This window comes from Pan troglodytes, chromosome 4 (genome assembly GCF_028858775.2).
Source record: "Pan troglodytes isolate AG18354 chromosome 4, NHGRI_mPanTro3-v2.0_pri, whole genome shotgun sequence".
Taxonomy (NCBI): Eukaryota; Metazoa; Chordata; class Mammalia; order Primates; family Hominidae; genus Pan; species Pan troglodytes.
This window is the reverse complement of record NC_072402.2, coordinates 117,031,629-117,046,428: the sequence shown is the minus strand read 5'-3', so window position 1 is coordinate 117,046,428 and position 14,800 is coordinate 117,031,629. Positions and strand designations below refer to the sequence as shown.

The 14,800-nt window shown below is 39.6% G+C and overlaps 1 protein-coding gene across 4 annotated transcripts in view; it reads right to left on the bottom strand.

Annotated features, from left to right (window-relative positions):
* Positions 1-14,800, bottom strand: part of TNFAIP8 (TNF alpha induced protein 8) — a 183,902-nt gene that overhangs the window by 149,492 nt on the left and 19,610 nt on the right. The window contains exon 1 of one of the 4 annotated variants that reach the window (XM_063810601.1): positions 7,279-7,573. The exons of the other annotated variants lie outside the window; for them this stretch is intronic. Within the exon in view, the coding sequence (XP_063666671.1) occupies positions 7,279-7,285 (7 nt within the window). The 5' untranslated portion in view covers positions 7,286-7,573. Of the gene's footprint in view, positions 1-7,278; positions 7,574-14,800 lie in introns of those variants that run through there. 4 annotated transcript variants of the gene reach the window in all.

The following is a 14,800-nucleotide window of genomic DNA, read 5'->3' as shown; positions in this document are numbered from 1 at the left end:
GGGCACGACAAACAAAAAGCAGTAACCTCTGCAGACTTAAATGTCCCTGTCTGACAGCTTTGAAGAGAGCAGTGGTTCTCCCAGCATGCAGCTGGAGATCTGAGAACGGGCAGACTGCCTCCTCAAGAGGGTCCCTGACCCTTGACCCCCAAGCAGCCTAACTGGGAGGCACCCCCCAGTAGAGGCAGACTGACACCTCACACGGCCAGGTACTCCTCTGAGACAAAACTTCCAGAGGAACTATCAGACAGCAGCATTGCGGTTCACGAAAATCCACTGTTCTGCAGCCACTGCTGCTGATACCCAGGCAAACAGGGTCTGGAGTGGACCTCTAGCAAACTCCAACAGACCTGCAGCTGAGGGTCCTGACTGTTAGAAGGAAAACAAACAAACAGAAAGGACATCCACACCAAAAACCCATCTGTACATCACCATCATCAAAGACCAAAAGTAGATAAAACCACAAAGATGGGGAAAAAACAGAGCAGAAAAACTGGAAACTCTAAAAAGCAGAGCGCCTCTCCTCCTCCAAAGGAATGCAGTTCCTCACCAGGAATGGAACAAAGCTGGATGGAGAATGACTTTGATGAGGTGAGAGAAGAAGGCTTCAGACGATCAAACTCCTCTGAGCTACAGGAGGAAATTCAAACCAAAGGCAAAGAAGTTAAAAACTTTGAAAAAAATTTAGACGAATGTATAACTAGAATAACCAATACAGAGAAGTGCTTAAAGGAGTTGATGGAGCTGAAAGCCAAGGCTTGAGAACTACATGAAGAATGCAGAAGCCTCAGGAGCTGATGCGATCAACTGGAAGAAAGGGTATCAGTGATGGAAGATGAAATGAATGAAATGAAGTGAGAAGGGAAGTTTAGAGAAAAAAGAATAAAAAGAAACGAACAAAGCCTCTAAGAAATATGGGACTATGTGAAAAGACCAAATCTATGTCTGATTGGTGTACCTGAAAGTGACGGGGAGAATGGAACCTAGTTGGAAAACACTCTGCAGGATAGTATCCAGGAGAACTTCCCCAATCTAGCAAGGCAGGCCAACATTCAGATTCAGGAAATACAGAGAACGCCACAAAGATAATCCTCGAGAAGAGCAACTCCAAGACACATAATTGTCAGATTCACCAAAGTTGAAATGAAGGAAAAAATGTTAAGGGCAGCCAGAGAGAAAGGTCGGGTTACCCACAAAGGGAAGCCCATCAGACTAACAGCTGATCTCTCGGCAGAAACTCTACACTCCAGAAGAGACTGGGGGCCAATATTCAACATTCTTAAAGAAAAGAATTTTCAACCCAGAATTTCATATCCAGCCCAACGAAGCTTCATAAGTGAAGGAGAAATAAAATCCTTTACAGACAAGCAAATGCTGAGAGATTTTGTCACCACCAGGCCTGCCCTAAAAGAGCTCCTGAAGGAAGCACTAAACATGGAAAGGAACAACCGGTACCAGCCACTGCAAAATCATGCCAAATTGTAAAGACCATCGAGGCTAGGAAGAAACTGCATCAACTAACGAGCAAAATCACCAGCTAACATCATAATGACAGGATCAGATTCACACATAACAATATTAATCTTAAATGTAAATGGACTAAATGCTCCAATTAAAAGACATAGACTGGCAAATTGGATAAAGAGTCAAGACCCATCAGTGTGCTGTATTCAGGAAACCCATCTCCTGTGCAGAGACACACATAGGCTCAAAATAAAAGGATGGAGGAAGATCTACCAAGCAAATGGAAAACAAAAAAAGGCAGGGGTTGCAATCCTAGTCTCGGATAAAACAGACTTTAAACCAACAAAGATCAAAAGAGACAAAGAAGGCCATTACACAATGGTAAAGGGATCAATTCAAGAAGAAGAGCTAACTATCCTAAATATATATGTGCCCAATACAGGAGCACCCACATTCATAAAGCAAGTCCTGAGTGACCTACAAAGAGACTTAGACTCCCACACAATAATAATGGGAGACTTTAACACCCCACTGTCAACATTAGACAGATCAACAAGACAGAAAGTTAACAAGTTTACCCAGGAATTGAGCTCAGCTCTGCACCAAGCAGACCTAATAGACATCTACAGAACTCTCCACCCCGAATCAACAGAATATACATTTTTTTCAGCACCACACCACACCTATTCCAAAATTGACCACATAGTTGGAAGTAAAGCTCTCCTCAGCAAATGTAAAAGAACAGAAATTATAACAAACTGTCTCTCAGACCACACTGCAATCAAACTAGAACTCAGGATTAAGAAACTCACTCAAAACCGCTCAACTACATGGAAACTGAACAACCTGCTCCTGAATGACTACTGGGTACATAATGAAATGAAGGCAGAAATAAAGATGTTCTTTGAAACCAACGAGAACAAAGACAAAACATACCAGAATCTCTGGGACACTTTCAAAGCAGTGTGTAGAGGGAAATTTATAGCACTAAATGCCCACAAGAGAAAGCAGGAAAGATCCAAAATTGACACCCTAACATCACAATTAAAAGAACTAGAAAAGCAAGAGCAAACACATTCAAAAGCTAGCAGAAGGCAAGACATAACTAAAATCAGAGCAGAACTGAAGGAAACAGAGACACAAAAAACCCTTCAAAAAATTAATGAATCCAGGAGCTGGTTTTTTGAAAGGATCAACAAAATTGATAGATTGCTAGCAAGACTAATAAAGAAAAAAAGAGAGAAGAATCAAATAGACGCAATAAAAAATGATAAAGGGGATATCACCACCAATCCCACAGAAATACAAACTACCATCAGAGAATACTACAAACACCTCTACGCAAATAAACTAGAAAATCTAGAAGAAATGGATAAATTCCTCGACACATACACCCTCCCAAGACTAAACCAGGAAGAAGTTGAATCTCTGAATAGACCAATAACAGGCTCTGAAATTGTGGCAATAATCAATAGCTTACCAACCAAAAAGAGTCCAGGACCAGATGGATTCACAGCCGAATTCTACCAGAGGTACAAGGAGGAACTGGGACCATTCCTTCTGAAGCTATTCCAATCAATAGAAAAAGAGGGAATCCTCCCTAACTCGTTTTATGAGGCCAGCATCATCCTGATACCAAAGCCGGGCACAGGCACAACCAAAAAAGAGAATTTTAGACCAATATCCTTGATGCACATTGACGCAAAAATCCTCAATAAAATACTGGCAAACCAAATCCAACAGCACATCAAAAAGCTTATCCACCATGATCAAGTGGGCTTCATCCCTGGGATGAAAGGCTGGTTCAATATACGCAAATCAATAAATGTAATCCAGCATATAAACAGAACCAAAGACAAAAACCACATGATTATCTCAATACATGCAGAAAAGGCCTTTGACAAAATTCAACAACCCTTCATGCTAAAAACTCTCAATAAATTAGGTATTGATGGGACGTAACTCAAAATAATAAGAGCTATCTATGACAAATCCAGAGCCAATATCATACTGAATGGGCAAAAACTGGAAGCTTTCCCTTTGAAAACTGGCACAAGACAGGGATGCCCTCTCTCACCACTCCTATTCAACATAGTGTTGGAAGTTCTGGCCAGGGCAATTAGGCAGAAGAAGGAAATAAAGGGTATTCAATTAGGAAAAGAGGAAGTCAAATTGTCCCTGTTTGCAGATGACATGATCGTATATCTAGAAAACCCCATTGTCTCAGCCCAAAATCTCCTTAAGCTGATAAGCAACTTCAGCAAAGTCTCAGGATACACAATCAATGTACAAAAATCACAAGCATTCTTATACACCAATAACAGACAAACAGAGAGCCAAATCATGAGTGAACTCCCATTCACAATTGCTTCAAAGAGAAGAAAATACCTAGGAATCCAACTTACAAGGGACGTGAAGGACCTCTTCAAGGAGAACTACAAACCACTGCTCAATGAAATAAAAGAGGATACAAACAAATGGAAGAACATTCCATGCTCATGGGTAGGAAGAATCAACATCATGAAAATGGCCATACTGCCCAAGGTAATTTATAGATTCAATGCCATCCCCATCAAGCTACCAATGACTTTCTTCACAGAATTGGAAAAAACTACTTTAAAGTTCATATGGAACCAAAAAAGAGCCTGCATCGCCAAGTCAATCCTAAGCCAAAAGAACAAAGCTGGAGACATCACGCTACCTGACTTCAAACTATACTACAAGGCTACAATAACCAAAACAGCATGGCACTGGTACGAAAACAGAGATATAGATCAATGGAACAGAACAGAGCCCTCAGAAATAACGCCGCATATCTACAACTATCTGATCTTTGACAAACCTGAGATAAACAAGCAATGGGGAAAGGATTCCCTATTTAATAAATGGTGCTGGGAAAACTGGCTAGCCATATGTAGAAAGCTGAAACTGGATCCCTTCCTTACACCTTATACAAAAATTAATTCAAGATGGATTAAACATTAGACCTATAGGTCTAACGTTAGACTAAACGTTAGACCTAAAACCATAAAATCCCTAGAAGAAAACCTAGGCATTACCATTAAGGACATAGGCACGGGCAAGGACTTCATGTCTAAAACACCAAAAGCAATGGCAACAAAATTTAAAATTGACAAATGGGATCTAATTAAAGTAAAGAGCTTCTGCACAGCAAAAGAAACTACCATCAGAGTGAACAGGCAACCCACAAAATGGGAGAAAATTTTCGCAACCTACTCATCTGACAAAGGGCTAATATCCAGAATCTACAAGGAACTCAAACAAATTTACAAGAGAAAAATAAACAACCCCATCAAAAAGTGGGCAAAGGACATGAACAGACACTTCTCAAAAGAAGACATTTATGCAGCCAAAAGACACATGAAAAAATGCTCACCATCACTGGCCATCAGAGAAATGCAAATCAAAACCACAATAAGATACCATCTCACACTAGTTAGAATGGCAATCATTAAAAAGTCAGGAAACAACAGGTGCTGGAGAGGATGTGGAGAGGATGTGGAGTCCCACTGTTGGTGGGACTGTAAACTAGTTCTACCATTGTGGAAGTCAGTGTGGCGATTCCTCAGGGATCTAGATCTAGAAATACCATTTGACCCAGCCATCCATTACTGGGTATATACCCAAAGGACTATAAATCATGCTGCTATAAAGACACATGCACACGTATGTTTATTGCGGCACTATTCACAATAGCAAAGACTTGGAACCAACCCAAATGTCCAACAATGATAGACTGGATTAAGAAAATGTGGCCCATATACACCAGGGAATACTATGCAGCCATAAAAAATGATGAGCTCATGTTCTTTGTAGGGACATGGATGAAACTGGAAATCATCATTCTCAGTAAACTATCGCAAGGACAAAAAACCAAACACTGCATGTTCTCACTCATAGGTGGGAATTGAACAATGAGAACACATGGACACGGGAAGGGGAACATCACACTCTGGGGACTGTTGTGGGGTGGGGGGAGGTGGGAGGGATAGCATTAGGAGATATACCTAATGCTAAATGACGAGTTAATGGGTGCAGCACACCAGCATGGCACATGTATACATATGTAACTAACCTGCACATTGTGCACATGTACCCTACAACTTAAAGTATAATAATAATAAAATTTTAAAAAAAGAAAAAAAAGAAGGTATTGGGAAGAGCTAACACATTAAAAGTGAATTGATATACTATGGATTTGGTTCCAATGAAGGTAAAATTATGTCCCAAGAGTGCCTAGAACATCCACCACTGTAAAGCACTGAAAGTGTTATCTGACATCCATACAACAACATGCATGTGACTGCCCTTTTAAAAACTTTTTATTATTCAAATTTTCAAGCATTCATGAAAGTAGAAAGAGTATAATAAACTCTCATCTACAACCCACCTTCAACAATAACCAGTATTTTGCCAATCTTGTTTCATTTGTACCTCTCTACCCCTTGACTCTTCTTTTGTTACCATTTTTCCCCATAGCCTTATTGAGATATAATTTATCATTGTAAGTGTACAATTAAATGATTTTTAGTAAATGTATAGAGTTGCGTAACCATTACCACAATCCAATTTTTAGAACATTTCCTCATCCGGAATGAATAGTGACAATATAGTACACATACACAATGGAATACTGTTCAGCCTTAAAAAAGAAGAAATCCTGTCATTTATGACAACATGGATGAACCTGGAGAACATTATATTAAGTGAAATAAGCCAGGCACAGAAAGACAAACACCACATGATCTCACTCATATGTGTAGTAAAAAAGCTGAACTCAGAAATGAGTAAAATGGAGGTGACTAGAGGTTGAAGGTTGGGGGATGGGGAGATGTTGCTCAAAAGACATAAAATTTCAATTAGACAGGAGGAACAAGTTCAAAAGGATCTACTGTACATCACAGTAGCAGCAGTTAATAACAATCTATTGTATATTTGAAAACTACTAAAAGAGTAGATTTTTCAGTATTGGCACCACATATGAAAAAAAAGGGATGTGACGTAATGCATGTGTTAAATGGCTTGATTTAGCCATTCCACAACATACATATATATCAAAAATCATGTTGTACACACATATATATACCATTTTTAGTTGTCAATTAAAGTAAAATTTAGAAACAAAATTAAAAAGGACTCCTGCCATTGGTGACAACACAGATGAACCTGGAATAATGCTAAGTGAAATAAGTCAGACAGATAAAGATAAATACTATTTAAAAAAAAAAGAAGAAGAACATTTCATCATCCCACAGCACCCATTTTTAGTTAATTCCCATTCTTACTTCAGCCTCAGGCAGCCACTAATCTACTTGCTGTTTATAGATTCGCCTTTTCCAGGCATTTCACATGAACAGAACCACACAGTATGTAGCCTTTTGCATCTGGTTTATCTTACCTGGCACAATGTTTTTAAGATTCACCCATGCTGTAGCAGGTACAGTACTTTGTTCTTTTTTATTGCTAAATAGTATTTCATTATATATATATATATATATATATATATATATATATATATATATATGCCACATTGATTATTCATTCACTAATTGGTGGATATTTGAGCTGTTTCCAGTTTTTGGCTCTTATGTATAATCTTCTATTAACACTTGCTTATAAGTATTTGTATGGACATGTTTTCATTTTTTGGGGTAGACATCTGGAAGTAGACTTGCTGGGTTCTGTACTGTCTTTTACCCAACAGAATAACAAAATACCATATGATATAATGTTTTATTTAATAAATAAGGAAATGAAAAGTCCAAAGACATTAACTAATTTCCTCATACTCACAGTTCATTGGTGACAGAGAAAGAATTCAAACCCAGTACGGCCCATTCTTCTTTTTTTCTTCTTTTCTAATCAGTTTCATTCCTGCTCCTCCCAGAAACACTCCTCCTGGAGCCCTCCTCCTTCAGCTCTATTCTAGATGGGCTCTTCTCCTTGGGCCAGAGCTGCAATAGGGAACTTCCCTTCTCAAGTCCTTCTGGGGCTCCCCTTTACCTCCTGCAGACTTTCCCACCCCTACTCCCATCCTAAAGCCTCTGCTTCACCTATGCCTCTGGGGAACTGGGGAACTCTCATTTCTGAGCCTTCCTGGCATTCTGTGAGCAAATCAATCGCTTCCGGTCCTCTCCCTGTGAGCCCTGCAGGCATTTTATTCTTGACTTCACTTCTCCTCTCTGCAAATGCATTTGCCATCACTTCATCTGCTTTCTATCTTTAGGTCCTGTATGGGTCAGGGTTACAGATGTCTCCAAGGTTTATAAGGATACAGTCTGCATTCCTGATTTTCATTCTTTTAGTTTGAGGGAGACTTTCAAGAGACAAAAGCAAAAATGTCTTTGCTAATTTGAAACAAAAAATCTCCAACTTTCTTGAAACTATCTCTTGAGTGAAATACTTACCCGGGCAACGAAAATACAAGGACAATGAATGACTATTCCATTCAAACTAAGGGGCATAAGAGGGAAAAAACTCTGCCCCAAATCCTAAAAAGGAATTTTATCCCATAAACATATGCATGAAAGAGGCTGCCTTTCACTATTCAAAGATGAAAGCAGCCCTTCCTGCACTCCGTGGCTGGTACTGCCCCATTAGTTTAACTTACGCAAAATAAGAACACTCTTTGAAGCTAAAAATAATCCATGAGTTTTTAAAAATAAAATTATTATTCCAAATTTCCTAAAAATGTTATGGCAAATGCCAAGCACGCATAACTGATTCTGAACACTTTTTTCCACTTACATAAATCGAATCCACTGCAATTGCTTCCTCTTTTGAAAAATGCTTAACTGTAAATTATGCATGACAGGCCAGAAACAGTGGCTGTACACACATGTAGTAATTGGCTGCTATTATCCAAGCAGCTAGCAGGTAGTTATTGGGCACCCAGTGTGCTAGATACAGCAGGGGAAATAGAAACAGATAAAGACATGGCCCTATAGCCCTTGCTATCTACTTGTGATAACAAGATAAATACATGAAAAGTTATATAGTACAAGGTAGTATGTGATCAAGGGACATGGGCAAAAGTGTTACACAATTTTAGAAATTAGAGAGCTGACTACCTGGATAATACTGGAAACAAACGAGAAGGGCACCAAAACCCTAAAGGTCATACACAAACTAAAGGTAAAATATGCCAATGATTATGTCAGTTGCCTGCTCAAAAACCTTCAAAGACCCATCACTAATAATCAAAGAAAGTCCAAACTCCTTAGCTTGGCATGCAAGACCCTACAGGCCCTGACCCCTTCCTACCTGACTAGGCTTTCCTCCAGCCACACTGCTCCATTAATGTCCCTTGAACACACTGACACCTGCTGCTGTCTGCCCTGCTTTGCTCCTGATGCCCTATCTCAACCAACACCCTTTCCCTCAACCTCAGCTACTGAAAATCCATCAATTTTACATTCTGCCTCCTTCCTTTGAGGCATCCCAACACTTCTTTCCATTATTATGCAGATTTTCGCCTCTTCATACAGCCAGTCTCCAAGATGTCCCCAATGACTCCCACCTCCTGATATTCATTCTTTTGTGTAATCCCCTCCCATATGACCTGTGTAACCAATAAGTCACACACCAACAGCAATGGTGATCAAGCAAAGCTTGATCATAGGAGACATCTGAGGCTTCCACCTTATGTTCCCTTGGATCACTCACTCTAAGAAGAGTCATCCACCATGTCATGAGGACACTCCAATAAACCTGTGAAGAGGTTTACATATTGAGGAAGTGAGATTTCCTGCCTAGAGCGACTACCACTTGCCAACTGCATAAGTGAACCAGCTTAGAACTGGATTCTCCAGCCGCAGAAAATGTTCAGATATCTGTTGACCTGGCCAGCTCACTGACTACAATCCTATGGGAGACCTCAAGCCAGAACCAACCAGCTAAGTAGCTCTCAAATTCCTGACCCACAGAAAGTGTATGTAACCATAAATGTTTTTTGTTGTTTTTAGCTACTAAGTTTTAGTAATCTGTTATGCAGCAACAGACAACTAATACACTTCACTTATGTATTCTGTATTGCATTCCAATTATTTCTGTCCTAACATTTTTCTTACAACTAGATTAATAAGTCCTAGAGGGCAGAGAATTTCTTTCTTTAATATTTTTCGACTCTGCATGCTTTAGTAAGACATTTAGTAATCATTAGTTGACTGAATGATAAGAGAATTTTTAAACTTAATGAAATCGTTGGTGAAGCTGTGTCTTGGACTGACTTCATAATGGTTTTGAATGATTTTGTAATTTATTTTTAACTTTAAGGACTTAGTAGTGTGGAAGTAGTAACAGCTGGCAGCCTGAATTCTGATCCCAGCCCTGGCTTTTAGAAAATACTGCCAAAAATATAGAGAGATCTCGCCTCACTTCTACCTCGGACTTTTCTCCCACTCTGGCTTTCCTAACTTATCCCAGGGCAAGAGCAGCTTCAAAGTGTCATAGGTGGTAAATGGGCATTGGAGCAAGGCAAGAATTAGTGATGGGAACAGGAGGAAGAGGCTGGCAATAATAAACAGCAGCCACGTACAGGATTTGGTGTCAGTCAGCCATGTCTAAGCAGCTTGAACCTGGTAGAATCCCCTTGTGCCAGGCACCCTGCCTCAGCCCCAGAAACTGATAGCATTTCATAAGTTTTTATTTGACAAGATTTCTTCTGAATTCTCCAATCTTTAAAAGAGGTTTCCAGCCCAATACAGGTCTTCTCTTGAAGTTATGGCTAAGTACAGCCTAGCACAGTCCTTCTCTTACAAACCTAACAGTCCTCTTAGGTCTTCTTGGGATCCAGTGAAACTGCTCTGGGTGACTAGTAAGACCGAATGCCTCTCTTTAAGTCATAAATAAAAACAGAAACAAACCTGGACCAATCTTTTGGCAGTTCTTTCACAAATAAAACCATAGATACCACACAAAGATACACACTATTGGGAACACAAGTCTGATAAGCATCCCTTTGTGAAATTATGAGATTTGATTGTATACAATAAGTATAGTAAGGTGTGATCATGATATAAAATACACTAATTCCTAACAGGTAAGCTGGTCCAGCAGGTAAATTTACTTTGAATCAACATTTGTATTAATGACTCTGCATGATGAAAGAAATAGCAAAATAATTAGGAACCTCCATAAAAGAAAGCTACAAAACCGTGCTAGGAAGCAGTTGGTTCTCATTGTAAAAAGGAGTGAATGTGGCTTTAAGCCAACAAAAGGAGCACAAATCTAGTCAACTTAGCCTAGGGCCAAAGCCAGATTCACTCCAAGAATGAGTAGTAAGTGCTCGTTATAATTCTGTGCAGTTTAATTTTAAATGCCCTCCTCTCTCTTTGGAGACTACATCCACAAACTTCAAAGAGATTCTGGTATTTAGTCTAATTCTTTCCAAATGTTAAACACACCTCATTGCCTATAGGCACCAGTCAGATTAGTTTCTTCTGAAAAAAGAGGTTAGAGATTGATCCTTCTATGTAAAATTATTTCATCCTATTAGTGTTAGGGACCTGAAATTTATTAGCAAACAACTTGGGGTTAGTTATACAAGCCTGATGATAAGGAAAGGCTGCCTTCCAGCTGTTCCCAACAGCTTTTCTAAATAAAGAGCCATTGCTTGAGCAAAACTCTGTCTAATCTCTTAAAGATGTGTATTTAATTAAAGAAAACTTTTTTCAGTGGCTCAAGACCTTAATCCCATTGATTGTGCTGCAAACATCAATCAAATCATTTGTTAATGTTTTTGCTCCAGTAAAATTTAGCAACATCAGAATAAGACCGTGCCTTTTAGGAATAGATGATGCTGACATTCCCTCAAGGTACACCTTTGTTTCACACTCTCCATTTCTCTCTCAGGAAAGGCAACAATCAACTGAACTCCAATTGTTTCATTTAGAAACATATCAAGTGTCCATAAAAACATGAAAAACTGTGTACAAAATAATGTTAAGAGGAAACAGAACATTAAACTGTGTATATTCTATGGTCACAGCTATATATAACCACAGATGAGGATGGAAAGGAATATGAGAAATGAAACACTTGTTTTCACACACACCTCTATAACCTTACTGTTTTTTCTTTATACATTTCCTTTACTTTTGCTGGGAGTTGTCTTAGTAATGGGGGTAGTATGTTTGCTTTTTAAATTATCAGGATAACACCTCACCTCATCAGACAAGAGCTTATGGGCCAATTACTCACGTACAAGGTGGTGACTGTCTAGACCAACTGAGATAAGATGCCTGCCTGGTCTCCTCCTAAAAATTCCTCAGGGTTAGTAAAGCCACAATTTTCAAGTTTAATCCCTGCATGGGGAAAGAAACTGTGTCTAGCCTGCTAAACAGAGTGGATTTCAAGGAAATGTTCTAATTTTTAGCTGAAACTAAAATAATCCCTTAAGTGAAAGTAAAAATGATATTTAGGCAAATCCTAAAAATGAAGTCATTCGTTAACACATATTTACTGAGAACATGGGCACAAAGATGAGTTCTAGAGATAACAAAACTGAGTTACTTCCTAGAAGCAGACAGCAGAACAGCAGCTGCCAGGGGCTGGGTTTGGAGGGTGGGGAATGGGGAGTTGTTGATACAAACCTTCAGTTATAAGATGAGTAAGTTCTGGAGATCTAATATACAGCACGGCGACTATAGTTAATAATTCTGTATTGTTTACTTGAAATTTACTAATAGAGCAGATTTTAAGTGTTCCCACCACACATACACACACACGGTAACTATGTGTGATGAAGGATGTGTTAATTAACTTGACTGTGGTAATCATTACACATCAAATAATCACATTCTACCCCTTGAATATATACAATTTTTATGTGTCAATTATACCTCAGTAAAGCTGGGGAAAGAAAGCAAAAAAAAAAAAAAAATAACTTGGTTACTGTCCCCTGGAAGCTATCCCAGTAAGGCACAGAAAGCTGCAAACTAAGGCGGAATGCTGTAAGTGACAGAATCAATATAAACAAAGGAGACTAGAAAGAACTACACAAAACCTTAAGAGGAAGAGATGACTTCTGGACCAGAAAAGGTTTCCTGGAGGAGGCAGCATCTGAACTGTCTCCTAAAGGGTAGGCTAATGATGTCCAGGAAAGAGAAGCAATGGGCAGTGCAGGAAAGGGGCAATACAACCAGGCAAAGGAAGGGATGCTTGCGATGCGTTCTGGAACAATGCAGGGTTTAGAAATGGGAACCAAAGGAGACACTCAGAGGAGGAGTAGGCATCACATCTGGCCTTGGACATGGAGAGAAGGATGGGGCAAGCGAGCAAATATTGTCCTCTGGGCTCTGTGCATTTGTTGTTCTATTTAATCCTGACAACTTGTCTTGTAAGTGGGAAGACTGAGGCTAGAGGAAGTTGCATACAGTTTCACAGCACGCAGTTCACCTTTGTATTCCCGCACTAACACTGTGACTGGGGCATGGCAGAGCCACCACAAACACTGCCCAAATGCAAGATGACAAACTCACAGGCCAGGCCCATACCCTGTCTGCTCTGCCATGATGCTCTTTGGGACTTTTTTTTGAGAGGGAGTCTTGCTCTGTCGCCCTGGCTGGAGCACAGGGGCTCATTCTTGGCTCTCTGCAAGCTCTGCCTCCCGGGTTCTCGCCATTCTCCTGCCTCAGCCTCCAGAGTAGCTGGAATTACAGGCGCCCGCCACTACGCCCAGATAATTTTTTTGCATTTTTAGTAGAGACGGGGTTTCACCGTGTTAGCCAGGATGGTCTCGATCTCCTGACCTCGTGATCCGCCTGCCTCAGCCTCCAAAAGTGCTGGGATTACAGGCGTGAGCCACCGCGCCGACTGGGACTTTTTTTTAATAGACACTAGGAGCCATTGACTATTCTGGGTTAGAGGAATCAATAACCAGAGATTTCTGTTTTGAGAAGAGGATAGTAAAGGCTGGGGAAGTGCAGTGAGGGAGTTACCCAACATTGGGAGGCTGAAGAGTTTCCAGACAATGCCCACCTTTTCTCAGCATGCACTTTTTATACAGATTTTTCTAAGGAAGTACTAGAATGCCTCAAAACCTGAACTGAAATCTAAATTCCCTCCTTTGCCAAATATATTTTTATTATACAATTTAAACACACAGACAGTATAAAATAAAAAGTTAAACTCTTTTTCTCTCTTTCAACTCATAGTTCTACTACTAACAGTATATTGTTCATTCTTCTAAAAAAAAAAGCGTATGTACTCATAAACTTACAATATGCCTTTTTACACATAATGAGATCAGTATTTTGTTTTTTAAGTTAATCTGTCTTGGAGATCTTTCCATATCAGTGCATAGAGACCAATCTTGTTCTAAAGCTGCACAGTGTTTCATCTCAAGGAAGCACCCTCATGTATGTAAGCAGCTGATGCATATTTAAGTGGTTTGAGTTTTTGTTTTGTTCATTCTTAAGAACAATGCTGTAATGAACCCTTTTTGTATCAAAATTAATTCACTTGTGGTCACTTGTATCAGCTTCTTGGATACTTTCACAGATAGGCTCTCTTGTGTAAAAGATAATTTAGCAAAGTTTCCTTGTATGTTAGTATAGTTAACAGTCACTTATCTTAGCAATGAGAGGGAACACAAATATAGCCTAAAAATAAACCTACTCACAAGATTATCTCAAGGCAATATTTTGTAGTTCTGGAGCCTCCTGGGAAGCCTCTGGGGCCAGAGTTCTTCCTGGCTTCCCACCCAAAGCCACTTGTGCAGAATTCCTCATTCCACACTGGGGCAGTCAGCACTCCTTCCCACAGGGACCCAGGATACTACCCCTCTGGCTCTACCAGTAGCTTTGGACTCCCTGGTTCCCATGCTTAAAATGACAATGAAAAGTACATGTGATAATTATCAGAATACAGAATTTTCACACTGAGGGATTAGAGATGATTTATAGTTGACAACTCACATTTCTTAGATATACCAATTATGGCCCAGAGGGGTTGAGCATCTCAGCAATATTATATACCCAGTCTGCTCGCCTGCTCGCCTCCTCCTGCTCGCCTGTCCAGAGCTTTTCCCATTACCTAGCACCAAATAATGGCTGCGTCCTTTGCTTAACTATTTCAAAAAGACCATGTAAGCAAAATTTCTCTATGATATTCCTCTGGGTATAAATGATGCTTTAAATTAGAAAAAAAAAAAAGATTCTGACAACATATGGAGAGATAGCACAGATAGTAAGAAATTCAAAAACGTTATTTTTAGATAATTTTAACTTCTTTCTCCACCAAACTCACTACTAGAATGCCTAGCAAGTTTCAAAATTGGCACATTTAAGTTTCACCTCCCTTCTTCTTGTCCCTT